Genomic DNA, 19,267 nt, shown 5'->3' on the forward strand with positions numbered 1-19,267 from the left:
ACTGAATATTGTAGCAAACAATATAATCACATAACAGAAATCTAATGTTTTAATCACCATGCTGCCCTAAATATAGAAGGATCTCATAGTTTGGCCAAAAACTAATAAATCAACTCCTTATTAGTTTCTTTCCCATTTTTCCTCTGAGTTAATAAAGAATGTAAAAAATAACATTCTGAAAAGAACTCTGCAGTCTGAGAAAAAATAAATAAACTATACATCTGGAGCCAACGAGTTGTCATAATTTTCTGATTCATTTAAGGGGGTAGAGGAATAAACTCAAATAATTCCAAAAACTATGCAAACTGAATACGTCAACGCGCCTGTTTAGGGTATGCGAATAAAAAAAAAATGGGGAAAAATATAGCCTCAGCTACTGGGATTATTACATTTAGAGGAAGCTAAATAATACTAATTAAAAGAAAAAGTTGGCATATGATTTGTCTTGCCGTTGGATCACTTCTCTAGAGGACAAAATCGGCTACTGAACTCAGGAAAGGGCAGTCGCTCTCCATTCCTTACCACGGAAAGTTGCCCCCATTCCAAAAGGCCAAACCTTTCAGCCCCAGATGCAACCTACTGACTGTTGACAAAAAGCTGGGGGTTGGGAGAGAAGAGGCCAGGGTTAGAGACATGATCAAACAGCCTACTCAACACAACCCTCCAGGTTCAAGGGCCCTCCTCACCCCAAACCATTACAGAGCATTTCAAAGACGCTTTGTAATCCAAAGAACCCCCCAGGTGCAAAGGGAGCACCTGATGAGGGGCCCAGCAGGGGCACGCCTCGCGGATCCGGCCAGCGAACCCAGGCGTCCCGGAGTCAACAAACGGATGGCCCAGTAGCTTACACATTCAAGGGGATCCTAGTCGGGAAATACCCACGCACTGCGGAGTTCTAGACGGAAAAAAAAAAAAGAGGGAACTAAACACCATTAAAATTTAAAAAATTAAAAGGGGCGGGGGAAAACAAGCAAGAAACAGGGCAAGACTACAATTCCTGTTACTTAGAGAGGCAAGCCCTTGCTTCCGAAACCTACCTCTCAGTGACTCGACTTCCGGTCTCCTCCAAAAGGCCCGCTCCCCCAGGCTGACGTCCCGCAGCCAATGAGAGTGTCATCTACTTCCGCAGGGGGGCGTGGCCTAGTTAACTCCCGCCTTCTTCCGGTGGAGGGAAGCCTATCCTGCCGTCTGCGTCGCGCGGCTCAGGAGGCGGTACCCTGAGAGGCCCAACCGGAACGCGGGAAGGAGCGAGACCGGCAGGCAGCGAGCACGCCTTTTCCGCCCTGGGCCCGGAAGGGTGATGTGGCTGGGGCTCCGCCGGCCTCACTATGGTAAGGACGGGGGCTGTGGGGTCGCGGTTGAGCTTTCTGAAGGGGCTGTTGCCGCGAACCAGGGCTCGAGGGTTGGGAGGCGGCCCGGGGCGCGCGGGCCGGGGATCCTTGTCACCCACCTAGTCCTCCCGGGGTTCGGAGGATGCACGGGCCCGGGAGCCATGTGGCCCCTGCACGCCCAACCCGGGAGAACAGGGGCTGACCACCCAAGTATGACCCCGGGGTCGGGAGCCCCTCCCTTTCTCAGAGGCCACTTTCTTGATCTCCTTCGAAGAAATGTGCTGGCTTGGTTCTTGGAGGCCTTCGACCCTTGGAGACATTAGTTTGCTCTCCTTTCCCTGTGCTCCTGATCCAGATTTTTTTATTTTTACTTGTCCAAATTTACACCCTAATTTTTATCTGTTGAATTAGTGGCCTTCAGGTCCCTCCTACTTGATTCTCTAAACCTTAAGGATGCTACTTTACACACTATAGGTTTTAATGATTGGAGGTTTCTGCAAAGATGGGTTTTCTTCCGGTAGCTTAATGTACTTGGAGTTGGTGTCTGGCCTCAGGCCTTCCTCTCCTTCCATCACGTTGTTAAGGTTGTATGTTATTTTGTGTTACTGCAGATTCGCCTGATAGTTTGGGCCTCTTAGAAAAGTTTGAAATAAGTCACAAAATTTGCAAAAGAAATGCTTACATTTACAGCCTGAAAAAAGGAGGAAAAGCCAGCATGGACAGAGGACAGATTCAGTATCAGTAGTAATAGAACGAGCACCCAAGCTCTGTCTGAGGCATTTTACCTGTTATGATGAAATGCCAAAAACCTCTACTTCATGCCCTCATGGTGAATTTATGAAGTCCATGTGCCAACTGTTGCAGTTATGAGCATATTTTGGGGGAAAGGATGCCTGCCTTTTATTATAGAGTCAAAAGCAACCACAATGCCCAATGCTCTTCTACAATAGTTGCTAAGCTTGTATTCCCAGAAGTTCCCAAGCAGAAAACCTTTAGACATTTAATGGAAAATGTATTACTTGTTACAGCTTTATGCTAGCTACTTTAATTATAGCTAGGACATAAGTCATAGTCTCCCCTGAAGAAGTTCACCACTCACTGATAGAGGAGATGGCAGTTTGTCCCAACTTACTCCTTCCTTGGACAAGGATACTGTCCAGCTTCTTTCTCCACCTACCAAATGATAAGGTGGATACACTTGTTCTGAAAGTGTCATTACTGAGCTGTCATTTAACTTAGATTTGGTTCCTTCAATTTAAAAAGAGTAGAGAGACTATTACTCTTAATTCTTGTATATCTTCCAAGAAGTTTATAAGCATTGTCTTATTTCAAGCTTAGAAACGTTGTCTTATTTCAAGCCCACAACAAATTCTGAGTAGATGAAGAAGTCAGGGACAAGGAGATTGATGTGCTTGGGGTTGCACAACCTAGTAGAACTCAAATTTATTTTAATGTCTAGATGCCAGAAATCTTCATTTGTTGTTAATAGAAACAACCTAATAGAGGATGAATTGTCTCAGTTATTTGTCACTAATATGTAATATTCCAATCAGACATGGGTGGATAATAGAAACAACTGCCAGGTGATTAATTTTTCATTTCTGCTCTGTTCCTATGAGCTTTGAGTGTCAGCATTGAGTTTGCACCTAAACTTGGCATATTTATGAAGTTACCTAGTGATAATGACTTAAATCTGAGTTACCATATTTTAATGAATTCTTTTTTAAATGCTTTTCAAGGCCATAAAATGTTTAACAACAGTAATAATTTACAACTATCAGAGCATTAAACAGTGATAAGTAGACCACTTAAGAATTAATATTTTTTAGAACTTTAGAGTACTTTGTTCTCCCTAAATTTTTATATCTTTCAAGATTCACTTCAAGTTTCATCTGTTCCTAAAAAGCCTTCCCTATCCTTCTATTTTTGTCTGCTTTAGGTATCCATTTGGGCATCCAGAGTCCTCGTATATATCTCCAGTATCCCACTAGCATAACACTTATCGCACGAAAAGCAGCAAAAAAGGTGTTGCCTATATTTCTCCCCTCTTTTGGCAGAGTTCTTGAAGTAGAAACTAGACCTTTCAATCTTGACATCACAGTGTCAATTAAAGTTAGTACACCAAATGAATGAGAGTTTGGAATACAGTGTCATGTGAGACATGCTCAGTGTATTCAAGGACTTCACAATCCAATGGAAAAGTCTATTGAATAAGTAAATTCCATGTGGTATCTGCTAATATTTAGAAAGACAATCTTGTAGTGGAAAGACTGAGCCAGATGGTCAAAATCATTACCAATTCCCATTCTTTTCTTGGTTAACCTAAGGAAGCTTATCTTCATTTCATTTATTTGTTGATGTATTAGGTGACTTACAGATATTTTCATTTAATGCTCACAAACTCTACAGAGTGGGAGCTTTTGCCCACATTTTATATTTAAACTGAGTATAAGAGAAAGGGTGTGAAATGTTCTCCCTCATCTTATAGCAGAGAGAATGTTAGCACAAAAGTTCTGATGAAACACAAAAAGGAGTAATTCTGGCTGGGAACTGCTGCAGAGAGGTAATGCTCTGACCTATATGTTCAAGAGTGATTAGGGATTACCTAAGGAATCATTAGCTGGAGCTGGACAGTGTTCTCTATCCTTTAGATAACAGATAAAGGAAGTGGCAGTTATGGAGCCAAAGGGCATCAGTTGGATAGTTGCTTGGAAACTGGCAGCAATAGAAGTTAAGTACTGAAATGATGAAAAATGAGACTAGAAAGATTGGGGCCAGATCTTGAAGAGGTTTTTGCCATACTAAGGACTTTATATTTTGATGATGTTTCATTGTTTATCTGGTAAAGACTTTGAGCAGGGAAAAAAATGGTGTGCATTTTAGAAAACCAACTGGTAATAATACAGAGGGTATATTTAAATAGAGGAAGATTAAAATTTGGGAGACCAGTTTAGAAACAAAAGCAGTGATCCAGGTAGTACATGATTGAATGCCTCGACTCTTTTTTTAAAAAAAAAAAATATTTATTTTTATACAGAGAGGAAGGGAGAGGGATAGAGAGTTAGAAACATTGATGGGAGAGAAACATCAATCAGCTGCCTCTTGCACATCCCCTACTGGGGATGTGCCCGCAACCAAGGTACATGCCCTTGACCGGAATCGAACCTGGGACCTTTCAGTCCGAAGGCCGATGCTCTATCCACTGAGCCAAACCAGTTAGGGCAACTCTTGATAATAGTAGTTAGGATAAAGGAAAGGATAAATAAGAAACTAATTTTGAAGGTGCTGCCAGTGGCGAACAGAGTTGGGGTGCTTCTAATCTGGACTGTAGCAATGAAAGTTATTAGTTTTAAGTGGAAAGTGTAAGTGGAGAAAGTCTCTCTATACTTTTGAAACAGATTCAGTGAGATCAAATGGCTATTTAGTCCAGCTTCCTCACTTTACAAAGGGAATTAAACTGATGTTTAGAGATGATGATTTACCCAAGGACAAATTTATACACTTGGATTATTTCATTAAATAATCCAAATGTTTACTAGCCACAGGTACTCGGAGAAGCTAATGTGTTCTTAGCATTGAAGCATGAAGCAATCCTGGTTTCTGGGTTTCAAATTAAACAAAATAGCTTGTATATTTGGTATGATATCAGTGCTACCTTACAGTAAGCAACAAAGCTTGACCTTAATGTTCTAATAATGCTAAAAGAAAATGTTAAATATTTCTATGTATTAGTGAAAATCTTTTCAGTCACCTGTAGTCAGTTATTTGGGGTATATGGAGTATTTGTGTATGTGTTTGCACATTCACATACAGGCTTACATTTATCCCTGTATTTCCATGCTTTCCATTTTCAGACATAATAGTGGTACATATGAATTTACAAGTACAAACTAGTTGGAAAATGCTGACCTGACCTAGATTTGTAAATGATAAAGTGCTGACCCACTTTTCCAGTGCTGTATAATTTTGTAACACAATTAGGTCAGGAATGTCATCTGTGGGTTTCTTTCGACCCCCAGAGAGGGATAAATGACTTTAGTTTTGTGTAAAAGCAGTAGTTATTAAAGTAAGTAAAATTGCTACTATTTGGAGTTTTTTAAATTTAAATCTTTGGTGTTCAGTTCTTGATTAAAGTGAATTTTAGTTAAACTGGCAGAATTAAATAGATTAATAAAAATGTGTTTTCCACATAGGAAACAGTTAACATTTAAAGCTCCCAGACAGTGTTAAGCATAAAGAAGGCCCTTAATTAATAAAATGATTAAACAATTTATTTTAATAATCTTAAAAATAAAGAAATAAGCTACTTGTAGCCTAACTGATCCAGGACTAATGAAAATACTATAGGCTTAGTTAAAGTCTTATGGTTAGCAACCAGTCATTGAGCACTGTCTGGGAAATCACAGTTTAGCATATTAATATGCATATTTCTGCTGCTTTTCTCATTGTTTCTTTATTTGAACCTTTAAACTGCTGGATCTTTTCCTCTCTTTTCCTCTGTTCCTAATGTTTTGAATGATTTCTTTTACTTAGAAGTATTTTTATTTATACATCTAAAAACAAAACTTTATATTGAATTCTTGTCCTTATATTCAAACTCAGTGACTAGTTTTAACACCTTGCTGATCTTTCAGTAGACGACTTGTATGTAAGTGCAGACACGCGTTGTCTCATGACCAGTCAGCATTAACATTCAAGAATGATTCCAAAAATAAGAAATTATATCCGCATAGATAAAATGACAAAAACAGAATCTGAAATAGGTATTGCTGACTTCAGTATAGCGAATTTTAGAAAGATGTATCAACATTGCAAATAATTTTGTGTTTGGACATTAAGCTTTGCATTGACCAATCTCTCTCTATTCATTGATAAATGATTTCATGCACTGTAGTGGTGGCCAAATGAAAATCTATATTATTTTCATTATTTCAAATGGACTGAAAAGTCATGATTTACTTTAAAGAGACTATACAAAGTAACTGTCTCATCAAGTTGATTTCCTTCTGGTTTAGATAAGTTAATTTAGTACAATAACACTTATTATTTGAAGTATTTTAGAAGCTCTGATTAGTTATGCATAGTGTGATAGGTCTGGAGTATGGAGGGATAATAAAAGGGACCTTTGGAGAAAAATAGTTGGAGATCTCCCATTACGATTTTTTTAGAAGCACAACTATGAGAGTAATGGTCAAAAGTCAAGGGTTACCATTTTGACTGTATTTGAGGTTTTTTTGTGATCCAGGTGCCCAAGCAACCCTGAGTCTAGGAAATGTTATTAGATACCTCATAAAAAGGAAGTATTTGTAGGTGGGGTCAACAGAATGCCCCCCACACATAAACAAAAGAAAACCTTGCAAATATGTTATCTTATTTGGCAAAAGGAACTTTGCATATTTGATTAAGAATTTTGGAATGGGATGAGTATCTTGAATTATGGGGCGAGGGAAGGGATGATTTAATCACAAGGATACTTGTAAGAAGGAGGCAGGAGGGACATGAGTCACACAAAAAGTGACTAGAAGTCGGGGTCACTAGCCAAGGAATACATGCAGCCTCTAGAAGCTAGAAAAGGCAAGAAAATAGATTCTTCCCTAGAGCCTCCAGAAGGAACAAGTTTATATAACTCCTTAGTTCCAATGTGCATTATTTAGTGTTTAATTCATGTAGCTATTATTTATTAAGCTGGATAGCATGCCATTGTATAACCCCCTGCCATTGTTACAGGGTGTCCTCATAGAAGACTAGGTAAACCTGAGATTGGAGAATTCTTTGAGGTTCTAGAATTTTCTGCCAGCCAGCTTGCCCACTTAATCATCCAGACCTCTTAGATGAATCAGAAGAAGACACATTGTCCCATATGCAAGCACCTTAAGACTGGCTGCCTGCTAGAACTTTCTCTGAATTCCAGTTTGTGATATAAAAAGATTTAAATATTGAAAGGAAATTACCTCAGGCCTTTATTTTTTACCCTACAGCCTATGCCCTTAACATAAACATAAAGATATTTGCTTCTTCTTCTGGATTTTCCAAGTATCAGTGACAAGTAAATATAAATGCAAAGGAATATGTGGAGGTTTCTCTTAAGTAAACAATATTCAGCAGTCTGATCTACACTTTTTTGTAATAATGTGCATTGTTAATTTGGAATCTAAGTATGCTCTTGCATTTGTTAAAATGATATTATTTGTGATTGTTTACAAGTTCCTGTTCATTCAGCATTTTTCAGTGACTACTGTGCACTATTTTTTTTAATAGTCACCGGGGTTGATAAAAATCCCAATAAAATAAAGGATACAATTGCAGTACAGTTTGATGGGCACTGTCATAGGCATCTATGTGTGTAACACGTCAAAGATCCTGACTGCTTGGTGTGGAGAGTGGGGACAGGAAAGATTTCACAGAGGAGATACCTCTTGAGTTGAGACCAGTTTCAGTCAGTTCACCAGGCAGGCAAAACTACATGGAAATGTGCGAAAATGCAGAATACCTTGAAAAAGATTTCATGATTTAAAAGATCTGAAAAAAATTAAACACAGTAAATGAATTTTACTTCCTTTACCACCTTATCATCTTTCCATCTATTTTGTGATCAGATATGCTTTATTTTTTCTTAGCTTCTTCCCTTTTCTTTACTAACACTTCCCTTTTTAAAATCCCAATTAATTTTCTACAGAACAGGAACATCTGTTTCCTTTAACCCTGAGACTAAAATTTTATATCAGTGGCCAACAGATGCTAAGCATTAAGAGGACTGCTTAGGTAGGCTAAGCAATGGTACATTGATGTCTAGAAGTTGAAACACTCTTTAAACCAATCTGAGTACATCTCAAAGACTTTACCACCTAAGATTATTTGTTTAAATTTGAGGTTTTATAAACCCCAGGAACAAAGTTGTATGTATTATATATTGCGTACTTGTAAATGATTTTCATTTGTAAATGGTTTAACATACAAATGTATGACACCCCACTTCTTTAATAATAGTCATGTTTCTAAGTGCCTCAAAATCTTTTATTTTGAAAAATTCAAACATACAAAGGTAGAAAGAAGAGCCCAATGAAACCTCATATACTCAGCATTTCATCAACCCTACACCTTCCACCACACACACACTGGATTTACTTAGAAACCATCCCAGACAGCATATCATTTAAGCATGTTTCTTTAACAAGACATTCAGGGAAGGAAAAAATATACATTGCAAAATCATGAATTTAGGTACTCCATTAAGGAAGATGATAAAGCTCCTTTGCAAATTTATTTTCCAGCCACTTTACTACATAAATCCTTTGCTTAATACAATAAATCTGCACATTATTCCCTGAACATGCAAATTTCTGATTCTGTGGAATGCTTTACATAGTTTGGTCTCTTCTGGAGCCTGCTCTCTGTTCTTTGCCCATCTGATTATGCTCTTTCAAGGCTTGATTCAGTTCCTGCTTTCTCCTTGAGGCTTTTCCTGACTTTCCTTTATGAAAACAGCACTTTTTTTGTCAGCGTGGCTCAGTAGTCACATATGCTACAGCGAATTGCTATTTAGTTTTGAAAACATATGTCCTAACTATTATAACTGCTGTATACCTCAGTTAAAATGTATAAAATAAGGGTATTAATAACATATATATGAGGATAAATAAGATAATCTAAAATAAGCACTCAGTGAATATCAATTGTTGTAAAGTCCTGGAGGAAAAGAATCATGCTATGTACTTTTTAATCCCATATCTAGCCTTATATCCCAGAGTAGATACTAAATATATGTTTAGTTATGTTGGCTGGAAGGAAATATATTTCATGAAGTTATCAAATAGTATATTTATCAACATACTGATATATAAGTTCAATATACATGTTCAAAATATGACCTTTGGAAGGTAAGCATTGTGAGATACTTATTGTTTTCTATTTAGAATTGATCCTGAGTTCATCCATTAACTCTGTTTAAGTTATAAAATGTATATCACTTGTCTTCACTGATGCAAAATTAAAATCTAATTGAATTAAAACCAAGGCATATTTAAATTTACTCTTGCTTTATCTATGAAAAAATTACTTCCATAGAAAAATAACTGTTAAAATAATACAAAAGATTTTTATCTTTTTCAGACCGTAACACTTAGAAAATTTGTGAAATCCAAAAAAGTTGAGAAGTAGGTTAAAAACCTTGCAGAGATAATCACTGCATTATTCTTTAGACTAAAGCTTTCCATAGCTAAAGATATGATTGTGAAATCGTGCATGCTGCTTTTCCTACCACTTAGCATTGTATGGAAGTATTTTTTGTCCCTAAGGATATTGGTAAATAACATGTATCGTTTTTTTAAAATGTTTTGAATAGTTTATAAATATTCTAAAAATGAATAAAAAGTTAAAAGTATATGACAATTTTTGACAGGGCTAGTTCCTTTTTTTAGAATTCTGGCCTTTTTTCCCCCATGTGAACTTCAAAGTCAATTATCTCTATTTCAAAAATAACTTGTTGATATTAAGTTCACTTTAAATTTACAGATTAATTTTACGAGGTTGCCTTCTAGTATAAGAACCAGGTATAGCACTTCATTCTACTTCTGTGTTCTTCGTTATGTTTTATGGTTTTGTCAATTTTGTTCTTTGATGCCAATCTTGCACATTTCATATTAAGCTTATTCCTAGATATTTTGCTATTGTACATGAAATCTTTTTTTTGTCTTTTATATCTTTTAACTGGTTGATGATATAATCATGAAGCCTATTGATTTAAATATTTTAATTATGTACCCAGCCACCTTATATGTAATTCCTTTATGGTCTGTAATTGTTTTGCACTAGATTCTTTTGGGCTTATTATATATACAGTAGCATTTGTGCACTTTTTATTTATTCAACCATCCCTTATTTGGTTCCTAATGTGTGTTAGGTGCTAGAGATTGAGTCTGATAAGACAATGTCTACTCTTCAGGGTCCGTCCAGTATTATAATGAACGTATGTCAGTTTGCTATGGGAACAGAAAGGAGAATTCTATATGAAATAGGAGAGGGGAAGCAGATGAGTTCAAGATTTCCTGGAAAAGATAATGCTTGAGCTGAATTTTGAATAGAGTGAGTCTACCTTTCTTTTACTATGACTGGAAACTTAAGATTTCCTGTGTTATTTTTATTGAATAACTTTTAAACATTCAGCAGTGAATGATCAAGTGCTTTTCTTTCACCAAAAGCAAATAACATAGTATGAATCGGTGCGTAATTGCTTAAATTTAAAGCATCCTTATCCTAAAAGAATTTCAGAATTGAAAGAAACTTTAGCCAACATTTAGTCTATCTCCCCACTCTCTACTCAGTTTTACAAATGTGAAACACAGAGACTTAGAGGCTAGCGATTCAGTTGAGGTCATGTAGCCAGCTACTGGTAGAGCTTGGAGACTCTTTGTCCTACATGTAGTCTGGGCCTCCAGAACATCTGTATTAATTACATATTGATTCAGCTTTGATGAGCTATTTTGGATTTGTGACTTTTTTTTTTTTTTGTAGTGTTTTTAAAGTTGTTGAATTTAGAATTTTTGTTACATATTCTCCATTCCTTAGCCCAAAGACTAAAGAAGAAAGTACACTCTCGGAATACCTTATTATTTTGGTTTTAAGTGTTCTCATATGTTTTTCTGTTTGGCTTTTTGAAGAAAAAATATGATTCTTTATATGGACTTGTCAGGCATATTTTGCCTATGCAGTTTTTCTTTTAATATTAATTTTTCTTTTTCTCTTTTTAGTCTGCCATTTTCAATTTTCAGAGTCTGTTGACTGTAATCTTGCTGCTTATATGTACCTGTGCTTATATCCGATCCTTGGCACCCAGCCTCCTGGACAGAAATAAAACTGGGTATGTTACTAATGATGTCTAATCACCCAAATTAATTCTTATAGATATTGAATGTAAATTACTCTAAACGTCATTAAACAATTTAATTTCTATATGTAGCTTAGTTTTGTAATAACTTTTTACCTTATTTTCTTCCTCTGTTTTAAAAATCAAACTATATTCACAGAATCTTATTAAATAAAAAGATAAATATCAGAAGTGACCTGAAATTTATTAGAATGAAAAATATGTATATTTAAAAAGATGCAACAGATTTTTTTCTGGGATTAAGTATATAGAATAATTAGTAAAATTGGTTATCACATTTTGAAAGTATTAAAGTTTGTAAGCATACTTTCTATAAAAATAATAATATAGACATTCTCCAGTCTAAGACTGCTCTAATCATATGAACTCCCTGTCTATATCATAAAATAAACATCTTTGAAGAAATTTATTTACTTAAACATTCTTGGGCATGTCACATCCCTGTTAATTATTAGATTCATTATCCCTCCCCCGCAAAAAAAAATTTGAGCTTAATATCATAACACACAGAATTAAATTTTATAAAGTGTCATGTTCATAATACAGAAATACATGTTGAATTTAACCAAGAGTATATTAAAAAAAGAGAACATGTGGCAAAAATTGTTTTCTTTGCCTTATATATTTGTTAATTTTCTATGAATAATTGTCTTAATCCTTTCATGATAAGAGCCTGTACCTCACTTAATGACTTTAAGAAATAAAAGGATGAAATAATAGAAGATTTCACATAGGAATAATTATCTCCAGCACCCTTTTTTGTTTTTTAACAGGAAGATAAGACAAAGGCCAAATTAGGATCCTGCAAGGTCAAATATTTCTCTTCCACTAATAAAAACTTCTACAAAAGGCTAGGTGGTAGATATTCAACCATGAGAGTAATAATTTCTGCTCTCTTTCCTTCAATCTATTCTATCTTTGGAGTCATAACTAACATCAATCCAAACATCCCATTCTCTAAATTATTTGTGGTTTTTTTTTTTAACCCTTCCTTTTTATTTAATAGGGTTGTTTGAACATTTGTAAAGAGAAAAATAGAGCTCTAACCAGTTTGAATATTGAAAATCATTAGTCCTGTTCTAATAAATTGATAATCTGTCTTTGTTAGCCTGAGGGATTTTATTTAATTTACTGAAGTTGAAAACAGATGCTATTTGTCCATCAGTTTTTATGACCATGCCCCACTTCCTTTGTAGACATTGTCTTTTTGTTATTCCTTCTTTTCTAAACTATTGCACTTCGTCTTCGGCACTCAATTTAATACTTTGTCCATTTGTTGAAATTGCTTAATTGTATTTGTTTCTTTCTTGCTTGTGAAGTCTTCTTACCCAACCAGTTTTATTTCCTCCTTTCCTTCCTCTGTTATCCCAACTATTAACTTATAGTTAAAGCATATAGTAGAAACCAGTAAACATTCTCATTGATCCATTGTTTGGATTTCTAATATAATGCTAACTTCTCTCTAATAAGATACTTTTAAGTGTTCGTTTCATTAAAGAATAATCACATAGTAGTAGAATAGAATATGTTGATGCTATTATGAAGAAAGTAGATTGCATGTGGAAATATGTCTGCTCCTCATTCCTTTGGGAGCAGAAATACCTCCATAACATGCTACATGAAAGGAGTTCTCAGGGCTGCCAACCTTACAGGAGAGGTTGAGCAGTAGTATATTTCTCCTACATAAAAGACCTAAGAAATAACATATCTATTTTTACATTTTAAAGTTTATGTTGATAGTCAACTCTTTGAAAGCTTTTTTAAAAAAATTGTTTCTATATAAATATTAAGTCCCATTTTATTTTGATTTGTTTATAAGAAATATTTTCTGCAGAAAAAAATTATACACCATTGTCTTTTTTAGTTGCAATACATATCTTTACAGTGAGTATTCCATGCTTAAGTTGAGAGTCTAGGTTGATTGCATATAGCTAGTTCTTGATGACTTCACTGCTGGAAATAACAACTTAATTTTTTGCTGCTTCAGATAACAGAAATAAAAAACAGCAGAAAAAGCTTGCTATTTTGTCTTGTTTCCTATTTTCATAGACCTGATAGCTTTATCAGAAGGTATACTTACGGGCTCATAGCCATAGAAACTAAGCAGCATAATTGTATGGGTTTTTACCATCTATTAAATTCCTGTGTTTTAATGACTAGCATTTGGAATAATACAGAAATATGTCTAATAAAGGCCAAAGTGGCAGTGGTACATCTCTCCGTGGCCAAGTTGGGAATTTTTATTTTATTTGAATAGCTTTAATATGTCAACTGTGCTGTACAAATTTCTGATGATACTTAATAGAATATTATATCTGAAAAGACCTTGACTTGATCATATGGTTTCAGGCTATGTTCTGTGAGACTTTAAGCTTCCCATGGAGGAGCTCCAGGTATGCTGCCTGAGTCCCACAAGCAGAGTAGCTTTAAATCAATAGTGTATATTATAATCAATAGGTTTTTAGAATCAGGGAACCATGGCATTACAGATCACTAACCAGTTGTCTTCCATTTTTTATGAAATACAACCTGATTTTAAGTGATATCTGGAGTTATTGTCACATGTGCCTTTAGCAGCCTCTGTATTATTGAACACAGCACATGGTCACTGTTCTAAAGACTTGCTATGTAAAAACTTAATCCTTTTAACAACCCTATTGAGTGCTGAATGCTATTAAAGAGATAAATGGCTCAACTTAATCACAGTTAAGCAACCAGTTAAGTAGGATTAAATGTAGGCACAATCTGGCCCTTTTATTATCCGTCATTACTTTCATTCAAGAGTATATATAGTTTTTGTCCTTTTATTGTTATAGTAAAATTGTTTCACCTGTCAGAATGTCCATCCTTCAAAATAACCTGTATTTTTACCCATTCCATTTAATCTGAAGTAAGAGACTTTGCTTTGAGGTCAGGAAGCTATTATACTTCAGAGGAGGAAGAACCTATTTAGAACTTAATTGAACCAGTATTTTCTTTCAGTCTTAATCATTCTAATATAATGAATGATTCATTAGCCAGACATCTCTTTGGGCAAAAAGAGTGTAATATAAATTTCCCTGGAATTTAAGTATCATGATTTTGTTACACTGATCCTAACTTACTATAATAAGTAATTTTAATTTATCTTAACTTGTAACCATGCACAGCACCATTAATTATTCTGTCAGACCAACAAAATAGTTATCTACAGTGTTTGTATTTTTTCTGATATCTCTATTCATTGAATGTCTTTGATTGGTGTTTTTTTTTTTTTTGCATTGGTACTTTTTATATGTCAAATAAGTAATATATACATACATATAATATGTATTTAATCATAATATATCCATTTGTAGAATTGAAATGGACATCTTCATTTTCATTCTCTTTATTTCCAGAAAGTGTTTTAAATGCCATATTTAATTAACTCATATACTGTGTCCCTAAAGTGGGATTTTCTACTTACATTGAAAAAATAGACACATATTTTTGTATTCTTCTTTGTTGAATGTTATAGTTTTATAGATGCTATCTCTGGAGCTCATGGTTGTAAATTATTTAATTATAGAGCTGCATTTTAAAAGACAAAATAGTAAGCCCTTGTGCAAATTTTTGCCACTTTTGCATTAATGTACCATAGGTTTAATCTAGGACACCACATGCATTCCAGTTAGTAAGTTTATATACATTAATAGTGGTTAAGTTATTGTATTCTACTTCCCTACATAAGTGACTTAATATCAACAAATTTCAGTTTGGAATCAAAGCATCAGAAGTTAAAATACTAGTATAATGAATTCTCTCTGTAATACTGAGAAAATGATTTATCTTTCCCAGTAATCAGTAGCTACTTTTTTCTTTTTTCTTCTATGCAGACTGTTGGGTATATTTTGGAAGTGTGCCAGAATTGGTAAGTGTCTCCGTATAATCTTCCTTTCTTCAGCAGTAAATTGTTGGCCAGTTTACTTATATCCTATTCACACAAATCAAATGTCATTTTTTAAAGTGCAGGCTTCCTAATTTTCTGCAATTTTGTAAAAGTTTGTAGAGTTATCTGAATTCTTTTCCTTATGTTTTTTCTCCCCTTATGTTTTTTAAAGCTAGACTTGGTAGATACCTCATGAATATGAGAAAAGTCTCTCTTAAAATTCAGGTATAAATACTGTGCATTCCTGGTTTTGAGAAGATTTTAGACAAATATGTATAGTTTTATGCACATATGCCTGTAGTAGAGAGCATGTTGTTCTGTATAATGTTTACCATTTTGATAACTGAGGATGACTTTCCCATCAATAAAAGGCTTGCTGAGCAACTACCTAAACATAATCATTTTATTGCCCTATGCTAAGTCATAGAATATTATTTGTTGCTTTTAGAAAACATTAACTTTAAGATTAGTAGCATCTTAAGTGTATTTATATTTAGATGATAATATACTCTTGTATTATTCAGCTATCTGTGTAACATTTAGCACATTGTCCAGCATCACATAGTAGACTCTCAAATGATTGGTAATGAATGAATTAAAATGTATTGTATTGCTGTAATTCGCCAGTAATTTTGCATAATAGATTATACCCGTTTTAACGTGGCTTGTTCCAAAAACAACTACTTCAGGGCATTGGTACTTATACCACCTCGACTGAAAAAATGACTATTTCTTGTCCTCTTTAAAATTATATGATTCCCTCAACAAAATGATTTTTATACTCTCTTCTAACATTGAATTTATACAATACTACTTTTTTCATAAGACTGTCAGGCTTTCGTAATGAAGAAAATAGCCAATCTGACAACTGCTTGAATTCCCTAAACCAGTGGTCGGCAAACCACGGCTCGCGAGCCACATGCGGTTCTTTGGCCCCTTGAGTGTGGCTCTTCCACAAAATACCACGTGCGGGCGTGCACATACAGTGCGATTGAAACTTCGTGGCCCATGTGCAGAAGTCGGTTTTCGGCCTGGGTGAGTCTATTTTGAAAAGTGGCGTTAGAACACTCAAGGGGCCAAAGAGCCGCATGTGGCTCGCGAGCTGCGGTTTGCTGACCACTGCCCTAAACTAATTCCTTTAAATAAGATGGAAAATGTAAGAATCATCTCCTTTATATAAGCTGTGCTCCCTTTAAAGTATTATGTTTTATTTTGATTGTCACTTTTCAGAGATGTGAAAGTTTTAGAAGATGGTCCATAATAGGAAACAAAATTAAACACTGAAAAACATAAACTGAATTCTTAAAATATTTAGAATTTTTTTAAAGAAGACCTGAAAATTGATGTAATGTATCTAAAGATAATTATAGATATAACCTATTCTCAGTAAGGGCTAAAAATTAATTGTAGGAGTTTCAAAAATTTTTAAAGCATCTTCCAAGATCCATATGATGTTAACATTGAAATAATTTTGAAAGAGCAACTTTCCTCCCTTGAACTTTTAATGATAGGCAAAACCTATTCACAGTGGAAGTTATAAGTATAATACTAAATTATCCAGAGTCCTTTAAAAAAAAAATCTGTTATGATGAGATTATACATTTCCTTGGCCTTTTAGGTTTCTTCCTGTAGAAAATGTTAGTAAAAGCACAAAGAGCTTCACAGAGAAGTACCTCTTTCAAAGCCCGCATTCTAATATGTTGACTATTGAAACAGACATTTTAAGTTTTAAGTTCTCTGAATTTAAAATTCAGAGAATTCCTTGTGCTTTTAACATTTTACACTGTTCGTCAGTGTTCTTTGTTGGGCTTTATTCTCTCTTAAACAGTGATAGACATGAGAATCTGTTTTTGGTAAGAAATATTGACCTCAGATTAATAAAGCACAGACATAGACTAGATAAGTGGTTGTCAATCAGGGAACATTTGACAATGTCTGGAGATGTTTCAGATTGTCACAACTAGAGTGGGGTTACATATACTGGGTATAGGTCAGGAATTTGCTAACCATCGTATGATGCATAGGACAACCCCTGTCAACAGAACTAGCCCAAAATGTCAATAGTGCTGAAGTCGAGAATACCCAACCTAGATTTACAGAGCTTTGTGGTACAGACTTATCTGGCATTCAGTCGTGCTCAACAGCTGCAAGCCCTGAAATAGTAGAAGAAATCTTAAGCACTTCAAAAATAACCAAAAGAGAGAGATAAAGAGACACAATAGCACCATCAATGGCTAATGCTGATAGCTAATGGTAAATGTAAATATATATATAAACCAAACTGTTTGCTTCAGAGCCAAATCACCCAGAAGAAGAATTAATATTGTCAAGGAACAGAGTGGTAAGAGTATTTCAAGTAAACTTCAAAGAGAGAACATAATGGAGGAGCAAGACAGTTTGAAAAAATAGAATGTCACTGTATTAAAGTTATTCTAAATATTCAATGGTAAAAATAAATAAAGTATGGAGTTAGGAGGCTGAGCTTTCATCTCAGTATTATCATTAAGTTTCTAGTTCAGAAATAAAATATTAAGGTATTTTAAATTCATTTTATGTAATAAAGTATAGAAGTACAGCTTCATTCGTCAACCCAGGTAACTCCTTTGCTCACAATTATTACTTGAAAATATAGCTAAAAATTTAGGACATTCAGTTTGTAGCTTAATACTTTCCTATAGTCTCATCTATTTTTATATCTATAAACTGCCTTTTCTTTTTTGCTTGCTCATTTATTTTTATTTTCCTCTCGATTACATGGCTCTCATAGGTTAAAGAGTTCAGTTAAAGTATTACTTCTTGCCAATTCTATAAATGCATTAGCTTTTCATTTTGGCAAAGAAACTTAAAAAATGTTGATGCTGATATGCTGCTTTCTCAAACACATGCTCCTCTTATCTTGACACAGAATATATCCACAAGGAAAGGATGCAATTTTAATGGGAAAAGACCCAGCCAAATGATCTTATGTTACACATCACATTACAGCAACTGTTTCACATTCACGTATACAGAACCAAGACCAGACAAGAAGTAACATTCTTACCCAAGTTCAACCAAAGATATTTAACTCTACCACATGGCAATCTCTTTTAAGAAAATTAAAAACAGGAAAATGAAACCCATATGTAAATTATAGCGTTCTAAGTTGGAGAATGAGGAAGAGAACTTCCTCAAAAATTAATTTCCAGCAGATGGAAAATTTAGGACAATATTAATTTCTCTTTTGGGTGTTTAATAAGACTATTGGACAATGAGAGTTTCTAGCCCCAAGAAGGGTAACAGGCTTACTTAAGGAATCTACCTGAAATTTATGTTGGAATGAGTTTGTGTGGTTTTTAATTTTGTTTAATAACGAGGTGTTAGTTTTTTTTTACCACCAAAGAAATCAGCATTGCTTAAAAATGATAACCCAAGGAGATTTTTAGTTTTAAAATATTTTTTTTTCTAATTGAGGTAGTGGTATTGTGAAAACACTGTTCTCTCACTTTCTAGATTTTCCTTTAGCTGGAAGCAGTCCATTAAATGTCTATGGATAGAAAAACACTTTCAGAAAAACACCAAATGTTTATTTTATTTGTTTGATATGTGTAATATCTTTTATGAATATTGTCATTGAGCAGACACAAAGATGTACACTCACTAACAATAAGACTATGTGAGCTCAATTGAGGATTTTGGTTAGATAAGTGTGATCAAATTTGATGTTTTTCTGAGGTAGTTAACTGACCTTGCTAAATGAAATAAGGATCCTAGTTACTAGAAAAGTGCTGGTTTTAAACATCATAGAAAAACACAAGTGAGCGATGTATAAATCATACCTACTAGAGGGTCCCGGTACAAACCCAGGATCATTTCTAGAAGTAGCACATCACTCTTTCTTATGTGTCCTCAAGGCAGCAAATAAATTCCTGGTGCTTTGTGAAATTGTACAGCCTTGCAATTGCTAAAGAAACAGGAAAGAATAAGATGAATTTAAGTTAACTCACGATCACAAATCTCTGTTCGCAACACCATTTCACAAGCCAACTCCAGGTCTATTTCATGCAAAGGAAAGTCACCCTAGTATAAACAGTCCTTAAACACATGTAAAAATCAACTCATACTGAAGTGGTTGTTTTAAGTTCTAAAATTCTGACCCGGAGT

At 34.7% G+C, this 19,267-nt stretch overlaps 2 protein-coding genes and 1 non-coding gene across 5 annotated transcripts in view; 2 read left to right on the top strand and 1 right to left on the bottom strand.

Annotated features, from left to right (window-relative positions):
- Positions 1-1,111, bottom strand: part of XRCC4 (X-ray repair cross complementing 4) — a 197,022-nt gene extending 195,911 nt beyond the window's left edge. The window contains exon 1 of the mRNA XM_008162002.3: positions 1,038-1,111. The gene's annotated coding sequence lies outside the window, so the exon portion shown is untranslated. The remainder of the gene's footprint in view (positions 1-1,037) is intronic.
- Positions 1,112-1,221: 110 nt separating this feature from the next.
- The window catches only part of TMEM167A (transmembrane protein 167A), a 37,318-nt gene continuing 19,272 nt past the window's right edge, over positions 1,222-19,267 (top strand). For 2 of the 3 annotated variants that reach the window (XM_054715101.1, XM_054715100.1), the window contains exons 1-4: positions 1,222-1,331; positions 3,271-3,356; positions 11,078-11,187; positions 15,072-15,106. In XM_054715101.1, the coding sequence (XP_054571076.1) occupies positions 1,301-1,331; positions 3,271-3,356; positions 11,078-11,187; positions 15,072-15,106 (262 nt within the window). In that variant the 5' untranslated portion in view covers positions 1,222-1,300. The remainder of the gene's footprint in view (positions 1,332-3,270; positions 3,357-11,077; positions 11,188-15,071; positions 15,107-19,267) is intronic. The other variant, XM_028139744.2, reaches the window with a different exon arrangement.
- LOC114230222 (small nucleolar RNA U109) lies at positions 12,768-12,901 on the top strand. Its single transcript, XR_003616077.1, has one exon. It is a non-coding gene; the product is annotated as a small nucleolar RNA U109 (small nucleolar RNA).

The sequence above is a fragment of the Eptesicus fuscus genome, chromosome 4, assembly GCF_027574615.1.
Source record: "Eptesicus fuscus isolate TK198812 chromosome 4, DD_ASM_mEF_20220401, whole genome shotgun sequence".
Lineage (NCBI taxonomy): Eukaryota > Metazoa > Chordata > Mammalia > Chiroptera > Vespertilionidae > Eptesicus > Eptesicus fuscus.